General features: G+C 41.9%; 1 protein-coding gene across 1 annotated transcript; it reads left to right on the top strand.

Annotated features, from left to right (window-relative positions):
- Positions 1–236: 236 nt before the first annotated feature.
- On the top strand, positions 237–14,436 carry XKR9 (XK related 9). The gene is made up of 3 exons (XM_056854812.1): positions 237–505; positions 9,955–10,178; positions 13,791–14,436. Exons 1-3 carry the CDS (start codon positions 246–248, stop codon positions 14,414–14,416), a joined length of 1,110 nt encoding a protein of 369 aa, XP_056710790.1. The 5' UTR covers positions 237–245; the 3' UTR covers positions 14,417–14,436.
- Positions 14,437–19,596: the final 5,160 nt, after the last annotated feature.

Here is a 19,596-nt window from a genome sequence, read left to right as displayed (position 1 = left end):
TCATTTTTTTTCCTCCCCAGGAACCATCAGTATGAATGAACCTTGCCAAACTTCATGTAGAGATACTTTTCAAAATGAATTGTTAATAATGGGACAGGATTAATAATGAACTCAGGCACCTGTAAATTTAGTTTGATTTGCCACTCCAAGAAATACAAGCCATCATTTCTTCTACACACAAAGAATTCTACGTTGTTTCTAAGTATCCAATTAGGTCAAGAAAGATCAGACATGAAAACAAGACAATGAGATTTACTAAGCAAAACTTCGTTATGTTGATTCTTGGAATTGTAACTTATATGACTGACATTGGAGCAGACGTTTGGGTAGCAACAGACTATTTCTCCAAAGGACTGTATCTCTGGTGTTCCCTAACAGTGGCCATAGTGCTTCTTTCATCCTTCGTGGTCCAGTTTTTCAGTTACACTTGGTTTAAAGAAGACAATGATACAAAGCTGAATTGGGTTTACCTCTTTCATTTATTTCACGGTGGAATATTTGCAAGGTGAGTACCAAATTTTCAACCTAAAACAAAAAGTAGACTCGTGGCATCTTAAAGGCTAACACATTTGTTGAAGCATGAAGTTAACTTTGTAACACAGAATAGACTGTATTATAGTGCCCTAATAGATTTTTAATGGGGTGGGCATATTCATTTAATCCTCAGTAGGGATCAGTTAACCAGCTCTATTTGCACAGTGGTATAAGGGAATTCAAAGGCAACACGACTGAGACCTGGTCCACTGTGACATGAATCTAGGACATGGTACTTGTTGTCTCCTGCACTGCCAACACTGGATGCAAACCAAGCCCCTGAGAACATTGGCACCCTCTACATTCTGCCACCTCAAGCAGTCTCTTGGGTGGCTTGATATTGAACCAGCCCTGGAAACTATGTTTTAGAAAAGGAGGAGAGAGGAGTTGCTCGAGGAGGCAATGGACCAAGCTAATCTGGAAAGAAGAGATGGGGATGGCTTGTTCCAGAGAAATGTGGGGAACAGAGGTTGGGGGGGAGTCTGAGATAGAAAGGAAAACTCAGAGTGAGAATGGATAGCAAGGAGAGGTACATATCCAGGAGATATGGATGTGAAGGGGGGGGGGTTCATATATTAATTTAAAATAATTCCCTAAACCCATATTTAGTCTAACCATGTGATAGGGATGTACAAAAGTAGGTAAAGAGGATTTGCAGTTATATTGCTTTTAATTTTGATCCTTTCTAAGTTTGCTGTGTAAATAGACCCTGTGCTTGCTTTGATTACTTTATTACTCAGTTAAGAGTCTTGTGGGTCCAGAGAGCAAGCTGACAGCATTCAAATGATAAAGAAGGGGTGGGGGCAGCAGAAGATCCTTTCATCTCCTGAGTGTGCAAGTGTGCATGCTAGTTCCCGCAATAGTTGGTGAGCACAAAGTGGGAGATGAGGCAGAGGGGAGCAGCCTTTAAGCTGTACCATTGTAGAGTGTTGAAGTGCTAATCCTTTGACGGGAAAGACTGTTTTAAGACTAGAAGGTGGAAGCGGAAATACCCAAAGAGAAGTAGGTACCTCAGGTGTAAGGGAAAGCAGAGCCTCACCAGGTGGAGACCTGGGATGACTGTAGATCTTTCCAAACTCTCATGTGGACAGAAACATGGATGGCGAGCAGTGTTTCTCCACAGTTTGATCAGAGAACCTGCATATCCCTGTGAAGTCCAGCTCACACTCAGCAGAGACATGCTGTACAATTCTCCCCAGTCTAGTGTGTCAAGAATAAGGAAAGTGAGGAGGCAGAAGAGCTTGCTTTGCCTTGGTTGAACCCCAAACTCAAACAGCAATTTCTGGTAGACTGTGCTGGTGCAAAAAGTGTGGCAATGCTTGTGCATATTGCTAGGTAGCCTGGAATGGCCAAAGTTCTTCAGCCTACTTTTCAGCTTCAGTCTCCTTCGACTTGGTAGTGTCAGAGGAAAGGTTCACATTATTGGACTCTTCTGCAGTGACCAAGGAGCCATGATCTAAAATGTGCAGGGTCTCCTTCTGTTGTGAAATTTGACAACCTTAAATTTGCATCTAAATACATCTCTTTTAGGATTGGGCCACCAGTGAAAATTAAAATGAAACGAAATGCAGCACTAAATGAAGTAGGGCTTAATATCAAAAGACTTGAAAACAAATTCTTTTTAAAATGATCATGAGGTTTCTTTGCAATCTGAACATAGTTTGTATTTTCATTTTTGTCAAATAATTCTGTTTAGCATGTAGTAAAAACAATTCAAAATTATTTAGGGATGTGAAAGTTGACAGAGTAGCATATTTGTAAATCGCATCCAGAGCTAGCAGTTTCTTTGCCAAGACTGGTTTTTCTTTGGAGGATTGACATGAGCGCTTGTATGTTTTCAGTGTTCTTCAGTCAGTTTTCTCAGTCATTTCAGCCAAAAGGACTATTACATAAATTAAAGTTTCTTCTACCCCAAGCTTGGGAGTGCTAAAGTCACTTGCAATTAACATATTTGTTATCCTAAGAAGACAACAATAACAAAAACCCTGTACAATCACTGTTTTTTGTTTTTTGGATTCCATCAGAATGAACAAGATGTGAACACGTGGCGACTGACTGTTGAATCATTACTAAGGATTACTAACTGTATAGGCAATATCAGATAACACAAACAGGGGGCTGAAAAGAATAGCAGGAAGGGTTTCCCCTTCCCCTGTATAGATATTCTACTGCATCTTTCTAAATATCCTCATCCAAAATTCTATAAGATTCCAGATGCTCGAGAAGGGAAATTTCCCCTTCTCTACTTCCTTTCCTTTGACTGGCATCCAACAGTTCTCAATATTTCTTGGAGCATATTTAGTCCTCATCAGGCTGATTTTTAAGGTTGTCTTTTCTTTTGTGTTTGATCAATTCTCAAAGTAATCTTTTGCAGTGTACCTAGGGAGCTCACCAAGTATATAGGGAACCCTTACCTTGTCTGTGTATGGCCTGGTTTTGCTCCTTTTATGATTGTTATCAGGGTAGCAATTTTACTGTTAAAATATAGTGATGCTACTATTGTATATTGTCAAGAATCAGAATGCTAATATGTCCTGATTAAATTGTTTGGGCATTTGTACAATTATTTTTCTTCAGAATATGGAATTAAAATCTTTAAAATAATACAATTTTGATAGATTGACTAAGGCTTACAGTGGCCCTGCTAACATATTTAGGGTCTAGTATGAAAGTTGATCCATTTGAAATTTGGTGTTGGAGAAGAATTACACGGATACTATGGACTGCCAAAAAGACAAATAAGTGGGTTCTAGATGCTAAAACGACTAAACTGAGGCTATCATACTTTGGTCACATGATGAGAAGACACCAGTCACTGGAAAAGACAATAATGCTAGGAAAAGTTGAAGGCAGCAGGAAAAGAGGAAGACTCAACGTGAGATGGATTGACTCAAGCAGGGAAGCCATGGCCATCAGTTTGCAAGGCTTGAGCAAGGCTGTTAATGACACCAGCGCTTTCACTTATTTATTTCTTTATTTAGAAAATGTGCATGCTGCCTCTTCAAAACTTGCTTGAGGCAGTTCACAGCTAAAAAAAAAAAAAAAAGACCAACAAGCCAATCCAAACAAGCTTAGCCAATAAAAGCAATAAAAACAGGTGAGGGCATAGAAAAGTTCAAAAGTCTACAGTCAGCAGGTCCCATTCCCCACCCCCTTTCCTGGTTTCCCCCCGTTAAAAATCAATTTCCCACTCCATGTTCTTTGTTACAACTGACCCATCACAGAAGGGTTTAAGACAAGCCCTTCGTGATCAAATAAAGAAAGTTTATAAAGTCAGGTTGGGACCTTAAACAGAACAGCCCAGACCTGCTCTAAGGAAGCCAAGGCAGTTGTAAAGGAAATCACAGTGATGGAGAGAGGGAAGTTTAGAATGGATTGAAAGCATGCACATGCCACTGGGAGGACAGAGGAAGAAGTCTACTGCTTCTATTAACTGATTAAAGAACAAATACCTGAATATTATACACAGTTTCTCCCCCGGTTAACCCCCTCCCCACACACAATTCATTCCAAAAAGTACATTGATTAAACTTCTTTACAAAATTAATATATTTAAATGAGTGTTACCACAAAGCCAATGAGGAAGTCCTATTAAATACATATAGCTGAGAAGAAGTGAAAGCGAATTGCAAAACAACCATTTCTCCCTAGGTAAATGCTCACGGATATCCAGTAAGCACCTTGCTTTGTGAGGATCCTTGCCAGAAGTCCAAAGGTCACCTCACACCTGATCAAGCTTCCCAGCTGTGAGCTTGGGAGGTTCTCTGTCCTGCAGCAGATTTATTCCAATGCACAGTTTGGACAACCACTGGACTGGGGTGGATGAATGCATCTGCGTGTGTGTAACGGATTGATTTATGCCAATAGGTTTTATTGAAACCTACAGTAGACTACACAGATGCCTAGATCTCGGCTGCAGGGACCAGATGTTTTGTGTTTTTGATTGTTTTATAAGCTGAGAACACTGCAGGGATACTGTCATTCTGAAAGATAAATATGTGTCAGCATAATGCAAGGAAGCAGCTCTGTCTGGAGACTATTGTTCTTGTTTTTAGGTATTAAATTCAAAGCCAGTAAGCGGCTGCTATATTTTCTCTCTATCGCAGGGATTATCAAAGGTACAAGGACCAGGTCATAGAATTTTAGTTTGCTATTTTGCAGCTGTTGCTTCTTCAAGGGCTGCAACAAGTAACTTCTATGAAAGGAAGTTAATGGAAAACAGCATCACAGTGCTGTTTTCCACAAAACAGTGCCTGTTACCCCCAGCACTTACATCACTTAATCCAAGAATTGCACCACAGTTTCCCAGCAGTGTGTCAAAGTTTGCTGGGACATAATTTTTGAATTGCATGTTGCTTTATCAGACTTTCAGGTTACATAGGCCTTTTATGCATGGGTAGTTTGTGTTGGATTTGCTGCTCTCTAGATGCACAGTATTTGCAATTGAATTCTCAAAATACTATGCACAGAGGCTTTTCCACCTGAAGAAATTCCTGGAATACTTGGAGTTCAATTATGCATCAGCAGTGAAAATGCACAGCGCCTGATGTCCCCATGGTTATGCAGCTTGCCGCCTCCCACCCTTTGGGGTTTTTTTTGGTTCACGCATGAGTAGGCTTACCAGGTCCCTCCTGTCCTTTGGCGAGAGGTTTTTAGGATGGAGGTAAGGTGGGATCATGCGTGCGCGCACGGCCGCGCTGACACGATTACATCACTTCTGGTTTAAACTTCTGGTTTACAACCAGAGGCCTTTCCCACTCAAACTCCCAGTTGTAAACTGGAAGTGACATACCGCTGTGGGCAGGCGTGCCTGTACGCATTGCCCGCCGGCCCTCAGCTGGTCAAGAGGAAGCCAGGTGGATTGGTGGGGTTTGCCCGCCACCATCTGGCACTGGGGGACCCTACGCATGCGCTCTAGCAATAGAGCATTAGACAAATAGTGAAAGAAGATACCTATGTCGGCACATGCATGAGTCCCTCCCCTGCCCCCGCTTTGTAATTGGCTGTATCGTGTTGGGGATTCTTTCATTTAAACTGAAACAAGTAGCCTTCGGCTTTTCTTTCCTGTGCTTGTGTGAATCCCAGTCCGCGGCACCCCAACCGTTTTGAGTATTGCGCCCCTTCCCTGCATTACAGTTCTGCAGCAGCCCTTTCAGAGCATCTGTTGCAAACACTTAATTTGGTCAATCTGTAGAGACTCAGAGGGAGGTTAAGAGGGGGGGGACAGGGGTTGCTCCGGTGTGTGCAGCACTGTCAGCACTGATTGCTCAAGCAAGGCCCAGTGCCTCTGGAGTCGGTCCAGCCCTCATTAAGGGGCACACTCCATTACAGCCCTCCCCACTCCGCTGGAGGAGATGCAGTTCTAAGCCTTTTCAAAAACCGATTTATTCGCCCCTCCTGGAGCCGGGAGGGTGGCCGAGCTTTTGGCCAGCCACGCCAGTCTCATTTCTTTTTTTGTTTCCTAAGTGCAGGTAGAAGGCCACACTCCATTTCCTTTCAGCTGCTGTTAGCTTGAGGGTCGACAAGGAGCCCTGTTGCCAGCCCAGCCAGTTCTGGGGAGGCTGAGATCCACAGCACATTGAGTTGGAAAGGCGGTCCTGTCTTTCTTTGTAAAGGTCTCACCAGCCCCAATCGTTTAATCATTTCAAGTAGTCAATCAGTCGTTGAGCATGTTTCAAGTAGAAAAAGTTATCTTCAGCTTTCTTCTGAAACCATGTCAGTTGAACCAGGAGTATGGAGACCACCGTCATACTTAGGGTTGCCAAGTTCCTCTTTGCCACCGGTGGGAGGTTTTTGGGGCGGAGCCTGAGGCGGGTGGGGTTTGGGGAGGGGAGGGGCTTTGATTCCATAGAGTTCCTCTTTGCCACCGGTGGGAGGTTTTTGGGGCGGAGCCTGAGGCGGGTGGGGTTTGGGGAGGGGAGGGGCTTTGATTCCATAGAGTCCAATTCCAAAAGTGGCTATTTTCTCCAGGTGAACTGATCTCTATTGGCTGGAGATCAGTTGTTATAGCAGGAGATCTCCAGCTAGTACCTGGAGTTTGGCAACCCTAGCCATACTTCCACATAAACTTACCCTAGAGTAAGTAGGAGCCTTCTGCAAAGCCAGTTGGAGCCCACCACAAAGCTGTCATGATGTAAACCTCAAAACACTATTCAGAAGTTCCCACAGGAGGATTTTGTATTTGTTGGGATGCGCCTTTGTAAGTAGAGCTTTTACAAATAACAAATTGAAAAAGGGAGAGTGCCTTGTCATTTTGAGAAAGAGCAGGATGCTGAGGTTTACAAAGACTGTTTAACATGGCCTTTCTTCCATGTTTGTTTGCATTTTCTTATTTGTGAAACATTTCACATGAATGAAGTCAACACATTCATCTTTCTACTTGTTCATAAATGTCTCTTGCTCTCGTTTGGAACTGAGAGGATGCCTCGGTTCTGAAAACAGAGGTCTGAATCAACAGCCTGTTTATCAGCTAATTTAATTCTGTTGAAGCCAATAAAGCAACTCCAATGAACAGGTTTGGCGAAGGCATATGAAGGCACGTTACCTTCATTCCAGCTTCGTGCCAAAAGATGCATGATATGTTCTTGTAGGTTATCCGGGCTGTGTAACCGTGGTCTTGGTATTTTCTTTCCTGACGTTTCGCCAGCAACTGTGGCAGGCATCTTCAGAGGAGTAACACTGTCCTTCAGTGTTACTCCTCTGAAGATGCCTGCCACAGTTGCTGGCGAAACGTCAGGAAAGAAAATACCAAGACCACGGTTACACAGCCCGGATAACCTACAAGAACCAATGAACTCTGACCATGAAAGCCTTCGACAATATTTTGATGCATGATATGTTTTGATAGTGAGAATAAAATCTGTGATTCCCAAAAGAAATAAAAATATTTCAAGCAGAAAGAGTTCATAATAAGGCATTTAATTAGACATGAAATACTTTGTGTATTATTCTGTTAAGGTTTTTACTTTAAATGAGATTACTTCCTAGGCTTAAAGACTAATTATTTAGAGGGAGGAGAGAATGCTGTTAGAGCCATTAGCAAGCTTTCATGTTCTAGAGCATTATTCCTTAATGGGACATGCTGTATCTTAGGAAATTCATGTCTTGAGAACTGATGTCCCAAGGAGCTTGTACTCCTGGAGTTTCCATTGCTAACTACATCAGATGAAACTCCACAAATGCACAGGTTATTTCTCTCTGCAGTTCCCAACAATTGGAATACCTTACCTGAGCAGAAGGAGTTACATTACTGGATTTTGGCCGGTTATATATGAAAAGTAGAGTGTAATGTAGCATCACTGGCTGGACTCTAAAAGCAAGGCTAGAAAAAAATACCTTGTGATTTTAGAGTTTGCCATGGTGGAAGAAGCTTTGTTACAGATGGAATTCTGAGTATCACCAGCTCCTCAAGCAGTCAGTCAAAATGGTCCCTATCTAATTTTATAGGCTAAGTTTTAAATAATGATTTTTATGTTGTTGAAGAGGTAAAATAAGTTTAGGCTTGTATTCTGTATGTTTCAATTTCCCTTCCAAATCACCCCCCAACAACCCCCCCAGTTCCCCCCCCCCCCCAGCTTCAAAATTTCTGGAAACTTTAAATCCTTAGCAGGATAAAAAGAAAAGTTTTTACATGATGCTTAAATGATGGTAATAAGAGTTTCTGATGAAAGTACCAGGGAAGAGTTTTCCATAATTTGGGTGCAATGACATACAAGGCTCAGTATTTGGTAGTCAATCAGAGCTTGATCTCCATAAAGGATCTTATGGCAGAAGATTGTTCTTTTGATTCTGCCGTTCCTCACCATCTAGGCATTTAAATGTGAAAGTGTTTAATTGTGCTTGGAAACAAGCTGGCAGCAAGTACAGATCCTTAAACACTGGCAAAATGGGATCAACTCTACTGGCACCAGTTAATTGCCTGGTCACCCTAACCTCAATCAGTTGAAGATTATAGATACTTTTCAAAGTATACTTCTCATTAATCTGACTTTAAAAGGACATGCTCTAAGAGATGTGAGCATCTGTGCTGACAATTCAACTGTGGTTCTTTTGCTTAACATATAACTGTGATGGAATAAGGGGGAAATATGCTAGGATATGGAAAAAGTGGGAAATGCCAGAGAAGCTGCACCAAATGGGTGAAGTGTGATGTCATCATTGGATAGGAAAGTCATATAGCCTCATCTAGTACTGGCATTTCATTTCACAAAAAAGAACGCGGAATTAGAATGAGTTATGCAATGTGGCTTATAACAAGTTAAGAGGGGGGAAAACCACTCAAGTGAAGAGGTATTGAAAATATTTTTTTTAAACGGAAGACAAATCAGGCTAAGAAGAAAACATTTACATTTTTAAAAAACACATAGCTACATTTTCCTGAAGCTTCACAGAGGCATGTGGAAGATTTGCCATTTATGGTGGGAGTACTATATATCAGAGAGTTTCAGCACCACCAAGGGGCCAAACTAGACATTTTATAGTAGATATGTGTAACAATCTTTTGAAGTTTATTTTAATGAAAAACAGCCATACTTGCTAGATGTTTGAATGATGGAGGATGTCTGGATATTTTCCCCTGCATGTGGAAAAGCAGTTGGGAGAAAGAATTTTGAATGGAACCATGGTCAGAGGGAAAAGGGTTATTTTTTATTCATTTATTAGATTTTTTTATGCTGCCCTTTCCCAACCAAGGTCAGGCTCAGGGCAGCTTATATCAGTTAAAATACAGTGTCTCATCATAAATAAATATAATGAAGATCAATATTCATCTAAATAATTAACAACTAAATCAGAGAATCCAACAGCGCCTCTAAAATTGATGCAAAGAAGGCAGAAGAGAGGCAGGTGGCAGAGTGAGCTGGCCAGTACTCTGTTTAAACATGCAGCCTCCCACGGCTGCTTTTCATTATAAGTTAATTTTCATTTTATTGCAACCCACCTTGAATTCTTCAGAGGAAATGCAGGCTGGGAATGTGTGTGTGTGTGTGCCAACCTCCAGGTGGTGGCTGGAGATCTCCTGCTATTACAACCCCATGTGGACTGAGCAGGAGCTGCTGCCGTCATCCTGCTAACTGAACCTAGGGTTCCCAACCTCCAGGTAGTAGCTGGAGATCTCCTGCTGTTACAACTGATCACCAGCCAATAGAGATCAGTTCACCTGGAGGAAATGGGCGCTTTGGCAATTGGACTCTATGGCATTGAAGTCCCTCCCCTCTCCAAACCCCGCCCTCCTCAGGCTCCAATCCCAAAATCTCCAGGTATTTCCCTACCCAGAGCTGGCAACCCTAATATACTGTGGTTATAAATCTAAACAAAATTTATTTATTTATTTATTCAAATTTATAGCCTGCCCTCATTCCCGGCAGGCCAGGGTCAGGGCGGGTAACAAATGTGTCACCATGTGTCTTTTTTCCATTGTAGGTATTGGTTTGCACTGAAATATGGCTACCAAGCTGCGTTTAAACAAATCAGCTCAGAGAATCAGTTGATAGATGACCTCTCCAGCGTCATTCATAAAGCAGCTATTGATGGAATGGCTGATATAAGTATGCTCCGGCTATTTAAGACGTTCCTGGAAAGCACGCCCCAGCTTATTCTTCAGATCTACATCCTGATGACAACTAACAATTCTGCCATCAGTCAATGTAAGTCTGCTTTATAGCTAGAAGAGGACAGTTTGAACTAAAGAATAAGCAAAGAACTATATGCAGTTTTCAAGAAGTACAGTTAGGTTGCAGTATGCTGTTTAACTATTGTAAAACAAATGAACTCTCCTTTATCCAGTGTCCAAGGGATAGATGTGATATCATCATATCGAAAGTAGAAGGTATATCGGATGGATGTTTGAAATTCTGAGTGCCAAACTAGACAAAATACTTATAAGTCCATGATCAATTTTTTAAAAATTCAAAGCAGCCATTTTGAAGGCATCTTATAATGAGTCAAAACATCTTGCTCAGTATAGTTTCCCCACTCCTACACACGAAGCCAGCTGGGTGACCTTGGGCAAGTCACACTCTCTCAGCCTCACCCACCTCACAGGGTGTCTGTTGTGGGGAGGGGAAGGGAATGTGATTGTAAGCCCGTTTGAGTCTCCCTTAAGTGGTAGAGAAAGTCGGCATATAAAAACCAACTCCTCCTTCCTCCTTCCTATAGTTGAGATCGTCTGCATGTAAAGTTGGTGCTGTGACCCTGACCAATGTAGGTGTATCAGATCCTAGAAGCATCACTGGTGGAGGGAGGTGTTTAACCTTTTCTCGTCTACCATTAATGTCATTGTAAGTACTCTCCCCAACTGCTATTTGTCCCAAAGGAGAAAACAAATATATAGTGTCTGGGCCAGAAATAGTAGTCTCAGTCTCACCGGCAGGTTCTTGACACCTTGTAATGGATGGACTGTTGTGAGCAAACAGTACGGCGCACAAGGATTAAGGAAGGACAGCTTTCAAACTGGGGAGAAGGAATAAAAAGTATGAGAGTACATTGCGAGAGTCCCATAAGTGAAAACCTGGGCATTGCTTTTTGAGTATCTTTTGATTCATACTAGCTGGTTAATCCAGTCTCCTGACTATAGGTAGATGATATGAGGCCCAAACTAGCTCAAGAATCTTGTTTCAAATGGCAATGTGAAAATGTCAGGCAAATGTTCCACAACATACACCCACTCAACTGGGATTACAAAACAAAGCTCCCAGATTTGCGGGCATGTTTATCAGACCGGCTTGAGTGCTGCATGTCATTTATTAGAAATTAAACACTGTTCATGTAGTTGCAGGAATCAGGGATGGTAAAATGTCAGGGTTAATTTGTCTCAGACCTAGGCCTTGCTTTGGAAATTATAAACAAGTTAGGCAGATGGAAGTGTCCAGTGTCACCATTATGTGCACAGTTCTTTCTCCTTGCAAGTGAGTTGCCATACCCCTTCGTTTATAACCTGGGACCAATTAAGAAGGTTGCCTGCTGCCCCTCAGCTGGCCGGCGGGGAAAGCAGGCCAGCTGAAGAGGGGGCGATTAATGTCACTTCCGGGTTTACCCCAGAAGTGACGGGGAAGCTGTAGCACATTCTTCCAAATACTCTATGGAAACCATAGATGTTATTGCACCCATCACCCTCCCAGCTTCCTTGCAACGAAGCTCCCCCCCAGTGGTGAGGGGGGACCTGGCAACCCTATTTGGGGTGCTGCTGGGCCCCAGTGTTTGTATGTGCATTTGTCCTGAGGGGTACCCCACTTTGGAGCAGCTGCCACAAGAATTGGGCTTTGGACCAGAAACCAGCATATGTCCTCTTGGATGGCAGGGACCCCTGAATGTGGGGTGTATGATGTATGGTGGTCTAACCCTTACTTTGGGGCGCAGAGGGCCCGCAAGTGTTCCAATTCCTTATTCAAATATTTGCAATACAAGCTTCTAGGTGGTGACCCAAATAGAAGCTGGTGGCGCCAGAACCAGTGTCTGGACCAGGCACCTCTACATGTCTACTTGCAGGGGACAGATTCTGGAGTGTTGGGATGTGTGATGTGGGGTGGTCCAAAGATTGTTTTGGGGTGCAACTTGGCCTCAGTGTCTGTATGTGCATTTGTCCTGGAGGCACCCCCCCTTTGGAGCAGCTGGCATATGAACTGGGCTTTGTACCAGGAATTATCATGCATCCCCTTGGAGGGTATATGAATGTGAGGGTATATGATGTGTGGTGGTCCAAACCTTATTTTGGGGTGCAGGGCTTTTAAATTGTCCTCAGGATTCAGGAACTAGGAAATGCGAATAAGGAACTGGGAACTGGGAACCAACTTCAGCCTTGTCATTTCCTGCTGGACTAGAGACCTGAATTCCTGACTCTTGAAGAGATGCTATCCCCTGCTTGCTAGTCATTTGCTGGGATGTCTTTGCCAGTGAATTGCCCAGATGCCTGTTTAGACCCAGCCTGGCTGGCCCGTTCCATGGGCTCTATTTTTGGTGGTTATTGACACAGGGTTTTTGGCTGTGCACTTTGCGGAGCTGATATTCTGGTTCTGGGTCTTGAAATGTGGTTACTACCCCCCCCCCAAACTTTTCCTCTCTGAATGTGGCTGCTGTATTGGCCTGGCTATTTGAGTCCTGCATAGTTGCCTCATCTTCAGTAAGGGGGTCTGTACTGCAATCTACACATGGCCCTCCTCAGCAGGGTCTGTGGCTGCTTTACTAAGTGGAGACATTTTGGATCTTCAAGTCACCTCCACTTTGAACAATGCTGACTTATGGTGAATCTTAGCCTCACTTTGAACAATGAATTACTTTATAATATGTCAGTTGTATGCAGTTGCATTGAGTGTACCTGAATCTTACAAACTGGATGGGCCGAGATAGATTTTGCCATTACATTCATGAGCATTTCAGCTTTGCAGAAATAAGTATGAGCATATGTGTAATGCAAGTTTCAAAGAAAATGTCAGTATGATGAGGAGTACGTTTGTGGGACTGTGGTTAGAAGGCCATCACTGGAAGTAAGAAAATCAAAGGATAGGAGACCCAGAAACAAGATTGCTAAAAGAATGGTACAGAGGGACTAAGGAAAGGGAAAAGAGTAGAAATGAAGAAGCAAACTTGAGGAAGAAGACACAGGATATTGAAGCAAGGTGTTAATGAGAGGGTATTGTGAAAGAGCCAGGGTGGTGTAGTAATTAAGAGCGGTGGACTCTAACCTGGAGAACCGGGTTCGATTCCCCATTCCTCCACATGAAGCCTGCTGGGTGACCTTGGGCCAGTCACAGTTCTCTCAGAACTCTCTCAGCCCATGCAGAGGCAGGGTCACCGTACGGTATGGGGTCACTGTACGTCAGCTGTGACTTGTTGGCAAAATCACACACAGACATTGTGAAAGGACTCACAGCACCTAAACACTGGAAGCGCTTATGCTATAGGTAAGCATGTAGGAGAGGGAGATACAGAAAAGAGGGAGGCTAAAGAGAGAGATTATAATCACAGGTTCAAAATAAAGGAGCTTAAGGATTTATGCATTGTAAAGCTATGGCACTGAAAAAAGGAGGAGCCAAGGAGAAAATTGCACTACTGGTAGGCAGGGACTAGACATGCAAAGGATGTTTTGGGACTGTGGGAAATAGGTTTACTAGGTCTGAAGTTGAAACCTAACCAGACTGCTGTTCCTTTAATAACTGCTTAGAAAGGGAATTCCAGATGTGCCTTCTACTTGATCCTTTTGTGAGCAATATTTAAAAATCTGCAACTCTTTTTCTGATGTAATTTTTTATTTTGTTTTTTAGATATCTCCGTTGTTGTGTCTTTCAGCAGTGTTACTTGTTCAACCGTGGACTACCAAATAGCTTTACGGAAATCCTTACCAGATAAAAATAAATTTGCTAGGATATCTTCCAAAATAACATATCTTTTGTATAAATTGTTGACTTTAACATCGTGGATACTGAGCATTGTACTGGTCATGGTACTGAGCACCAAAATTGCTTTCATTCTAGTTGCGCTTTTTTGGCTTGGGGGTGTATTTTGGACGCTGAAGCAGCACACTGAATTTTGCAAATCTGCTGCAGCAGAAGATTTATATCGGACTATGGTGGGAATCATTCTTATTTTTACCTTTTTCAATATAAAGGGGGAAAAGACAAAAGTCCCCCTATCTGTTTATTATGTCATTCGAGCACTTACAACTTCAGCTATATTATGTGCTTGTATGTTTTGGAAGTCTCAATTTAATGGGAAAATACATTTGTTATTTGTGATCATAACAGTTGCTCTCACTTTAGTATCAGGCATTTGTTTTCTTCTAGTTTATTATAGGTTTTTTCATCCTAATAATCAATGCACACAAGATGTAGTTGATGGACCAGAGCCTGAAAGAATAGGAATGTGTAGAATAAGCAAGTTCATAATGTAATAAACGGAATAAACGTATTTATAAAGTTCTCTTTCTCCCTCTGTGTGTTTCTTTTTGACATTAAATATATAATTGGACTTTGATTTCCTATATCTTTATGCCTGAGTTTATGAAGCTCAGTTTGATCTGCATATCCATTTAACAGTCTTTATTTATATATTCTAAAAATAATAATTAAATATGCAAATTGAATACCAAAATTACATTTTTGTCAACGGCAGCTAAAGACTTGCAGGCTTGATTTGCTTTTTGCCATTCAGATAGGAGTAGTTAGAGCCATTTTTCACCTGCTCCATGTAGGAAAAACAGCTCTTTCAACTTCATGCGTGCCACTGTAATTCCTGCCTTTTAATATTAAGGCTGAAGGACCCCCATGGAGCAGGGTGGTAAGCTGCAATACTGCAGTCAATGCTCTGCTCACAACCTGAGTTCGATCCCGTCAGAAGTCGGTTTCAGGTAGCTGGCTCAAGGTTGACTCAGCCTTTCATCCTTCTGAGGTTGATAAGATGAGTACCCAGCTTGCTGGGGGTAAAGTGTAGATGACTGGGGAAGGCAATGGCAAACCACCCTGTAAACATAGTCTGCCTAGTAAACGTCATGATGTGATGTCACCCCATGAGTCAGTAATGACCTGGTGCTTGCACAAGGGACTTCCTTTACCTTTAATATTAAGGCTTGGTCATATGACCATGTTCTACATGGTGTTTCTCTTGAAGAGCAGGGCTGAAATTGATTAAATGTTCCTCTCACAATGTACAGCGATATTTAAAACTGGAGAGATGAATACTTTACTGATGTGGCAGAAGATTCCTGAGTGATCCTGAAAGCATATGAAAAAGCATGTGTGACTTTGCTCAATTTTCCTGTATTCTGCAGGAAGATCCCTTCTGTCTTGTACATCTTGATTTTGCCACAGGAGGGCTCCTTTGTACAAATGAGTAAAGACAAACATACAGGATAATGTAGAGCTGGCATTTCCTGTAAACATTGGTTGGAAAGAATAACCCTAAGGCTACAATTTCCCCTCAATCAGGTGTGCTGAAAACCATTATCTTCAGCTGGCCTCCATAAATATAAGCAGAATGTGCTATATTAGGACTCAGGTATCTGAAATCACACAGTGATATGTAAATGTACACATTGTTAATTCCCATATTCTAGATTAAAAAAACTCGTCACCTCAGAAATAAAACGATAAAGCCTTCTAGGATTTCATTCTATCGCATAGGCACAAGCACTTCCTCCTCCTCTTCTGGACAGCTCCTAAAATCCAGCTGCCAGTCAGCCTGTGGATTGTGCTTGACCTTGTCATTTTAATCTAACTGCAAATTGAAAGCAAATGTTATTTTTTCCCCACCCTCCAGTATGGCCATGACATCTTGCAACAAGTATTTTAATAAGTTAAATGAAAGATAATAAACAATTTCTTCCTGTTTTGACTACTGTCAGTGCTGGGGATGAGGGACAGGATTCCACTCAATTATTTTAATTGCTGCGCTGGTCTCAGCGATGACATCTGGTGGCACTGGTGAGCTTACCTGATGTGCCACAGAGAGCCCTGATTTATGAAGCTGTAATTGGCTTTCCAATAAACATTTGTCAAAATAATGTACTCATTCAAACCAAAGCCTGCTTTATATGTTCATATAAAAGAGCACTTAACTTTCAGCAAAGAATTGCCTGCCATCAAAAACACTCCATAAATGGGGAAAATTTATGAAGGCTGAGTACTAAAGGGTGATCAGTGGAGGACTAAAGTTCACTTTGAACCTTCGGAGTGTTGAGTTCTATTGCATGCTTGTTAATGATATTATATGTATTGAACCTTATATTTAAGGGACGGCCTTTTCATACACATATGGGCATGAAGATCTATTTGTAAAAACAAATTACTGGAAATGTGCACAACTGCTTTTCTTGTAGCATTGTTTTTTTACTGAAAAAATTCTAAGTCAGTGCCTAACATGGACTTGACATGAAAATAGTATGTAATAAAGAGCAAATATGATCAACAGAAAGATTTCACTGACTACTGAACACGCTTAAGTAACAGGATGTTTGCAAGGGAATGTCCGGTATGTTTCTATTATACAGCTGCCCTGACCTGGATGGCCCAGGTTAGCTTGATATCGTCAGATCTCAGAAATTAAGTTGGGTCAGCCCTGGTTAGTAATTGGATGAGAGACCAGCAAGGAATGCCAGGGTTGTTGTGCAGAGGAAGGCAATGGCAAACCACCTCTGTTAGTCTCTTGCCTTGAAAACCCTACAGGGTTGCCATAGGTCGGCTGTGACTTGACAGCACTTTACACACATTATACAGCTACTAAAGTTTTGGTGTTAAAACATTGATAAATTCATGCAATGGATAGATGAAGTAGCCTAGTGATAAAGTTCACTCTGTGGGCTTGGGGTGAATCATTATCTCTGCTCCTAACATTTGCACAGGTCTGTTATGTGATAAGAACCAAAGGCTACTTTGTACAATGAGGTATGCTGTTAAAATATTTCCAATAGTCACAGAAATTGTAGACTGAGGAACAGTTTCATAGGTCACCTAGTATAGCCTCATTACCCAGAATGCCTTACACGTGTCCACAGCATCCTCATGATGCTTTTCCTTCCCTCCTTCATTCTTTGCTTGTTTCCTTGCTTCTTTCTTTCCTTCAAAATTATCAAGAAAGAAGATTCAGCCAGTAATGTAGGCGGCTTCTTCCATGGATAAACTGTTCTTAAAGCCAGGAAGGAACCACCTTCACATAATTAATATTTTAACACATTCTGCATTAGAAAGATACATCCAAGCACAGGAGATTTAACTCCAAACAAAGCTTCTAATTAGTATTAGTATTTGACTACCAATACTCTTGGGTATATATGCTACCATAGTGTTCTGAAAAGTTGAACCAGCAGCCACAGTAGAAGACAGAGTACTTTGTCTTTTTTTTATTTTATCCTGTCAGCAAGGTAAGCTAAAAGGTTTATTCTCAGGGCTATCAAGAGCCACCATGGCCCAAACAAAGATTTTCTGTGGGCCTCCCTCACACCACCCAGACCCAACATCATGTAAAAAAAAAAATACATTACATGCTGCTAATATGAATAGGCAAATAATTATTTCTCTCTATGTGCAGCATGCATCATACTTATTTCTGATTCCTCACATTAGTAACTTTTCTCACATTAGTAACCAATCTTTCCTCAGAGGAACGCAGATCATTATTCATGGTTGCCCGCATTTTATCTTTACAACAACCCTGTGAGGTAGGTTTGGCTAAGAAATAGCAACCATCCCAAGGTCACACTTTCCTCTTCCCTGCAGTAAAGATGACCATGAACTTATAGGTGCCCACCTTGCCTCAGGCTCTAAGGGCAGCTAGGTTGCCTGGAATTTTGTTCAGTTTCCCCCTACTGGTTACCTTGTTTATGCTCTTGGGCTTGGGGTTGTGTTATCGCATTGCTAGACCGGTGTGTTTTGAATATTCCAGGCTAATTTTAATCCAGATCACGGGAGAATGCTTGTTTTAAAAGTAACTAAATATGAAAGCAGACAATGTTGTCATTTGCACTGGAAAAGCTGTCAGAAGGATGATCTCCCTTCTTCCTTTCTGCAACATGAATGTTTCTTTGAACTTCTGCTGGAAAAGGCCTTGCTTTCATGCTTACTTGTACAGTTATATAACACCAGGCACCACAGGCAGGTACGGTCACAGTATGTGAAAAACAATTCCTTCAATAACATGCAGACATTGTTTGGGCTGGCCTTTTAAAATCTACTATTGCAATATGTGAATACAGTTTGGGCAAGTATATGCAACAGTATGTCTTTGGTATCTGTTGCATTTTCTACTGAACACAGCTATTCACTTAAGAAGAATGCTTAGTAAAGAAGGCAGGAATGTTAAATCAAAAGCGTAGCCATTTTTGACATTTGTTAGATACTGTTTCTACCAAATGTGAACAAAGTTTTGAAAAAATGTTTCAAATGACTTTAAATAAATATTGGTATTTGGAATTTTAAAACATACAATTGTGAGATAATTAGCTTTCTGTGTGACTCTCAGCTCAGCTCAGGAATGGGCTGGGAGGAAAAAATGTCCCTGGAAAATAACCCTGCCCCCAGCATTTCCCCAGTGCTGCATGGGTCTCAGTTGGGCCAGGTGATCCGTCCCACTGGAGAAAATGACTGCTTTGGGGAGTGGGCTTTATGACATTGAACCCCACTGAGGTCCCGCTCTTTCCCAAACCCCACCCTTCACAGGCTGCATTCCCAAATCTCCAGGCATTTTTCCAGCAGGTGTTAGCAACCCTCCCCTAAATGTATTTACTCAGAAGTAGATCCTGTTAACATCGATGGAACCTGATTGGGTTTAGGATTCTACCTTTGGTCGTGTCTTTTTTTAAATAATGTATTCAATCTATAGCCTCAAAACAACTAGTATATTTCACATATTTTACTTTACAGATACAGATCCTAGGAGCTTTGCAGGATCATTCTGCCCAAGACTTTAGCCATTTTAGCACCAGCCTCTGTTTCCTCGGAAACTATTAAAGTGGTACCCTGTGCAATTCTCTATCATGGACAACCTCCTGTTACAGTTTCTTGTGGGGATATGTCTCTGCTTAGGACTGGATATAAAATGGTAACCACCTCTCCACCAGAAAAAAAAATCCCCACTTGTTTGCCCTGCCTGAGAAGAAGAAGAAGAGTTGGCTTTTATATGCCGACTTTCTCTACTACTTAAGGAAGAATCAAACCAGCTTACAATAAATCACCTTCCCTCCCCCTCCCCACAACAGACACTGTGTGAGGTAGGTAGGACTGAGAGAGCTCTAAGAGAGCTGTGACTAGCCCAAGGTCACCCAGCTGGCTTCATGTGTAGGAGTGGGGAAACCAACCCGGTTCACCAGATTAGCGTCTGAGATTGTTGCTCCAGTGCCAGTGCAGATGGGAACCAAGCATAAACAGACTACAGAGAGTTCCTTGTTCCCCGAGCCACTGCAAGAGTGGCAAGATGTCCCATAACACAATATGTCCAATACTGGGTGTGCTGACCCATATCATCTGTTGGCACATTGCAATGGAGGATAGGTTTTAAGGGACACAGCCTGTGCGTGTATTGATGTTATCAACAGGGGCTAGTCTTCTAGCACTTGAACATTTTACAGCCTTTTGTCTTTTT

The sequence above is a fragment of the Euleptes europaea genome, chromosome 8 (assembly GCF_029931775.1).
Source record: "Euleptes europaea isolate rEulEur1 chromosome 8, rEulEur1.hap1, whole genome shotgun sequence".
Taxonomy (NCBI): domain Eukaryota; kingdom Metazoa; phylum Chordata; class Lepidosauria; order Squamata; family Sphaerodactylidae; genus Euleptes; species Euleptes europaea.
Note: the sequence above shows the minus strand (reverse complement) of the source record. Positions and strands in the feature narration are given on the sequence as shown.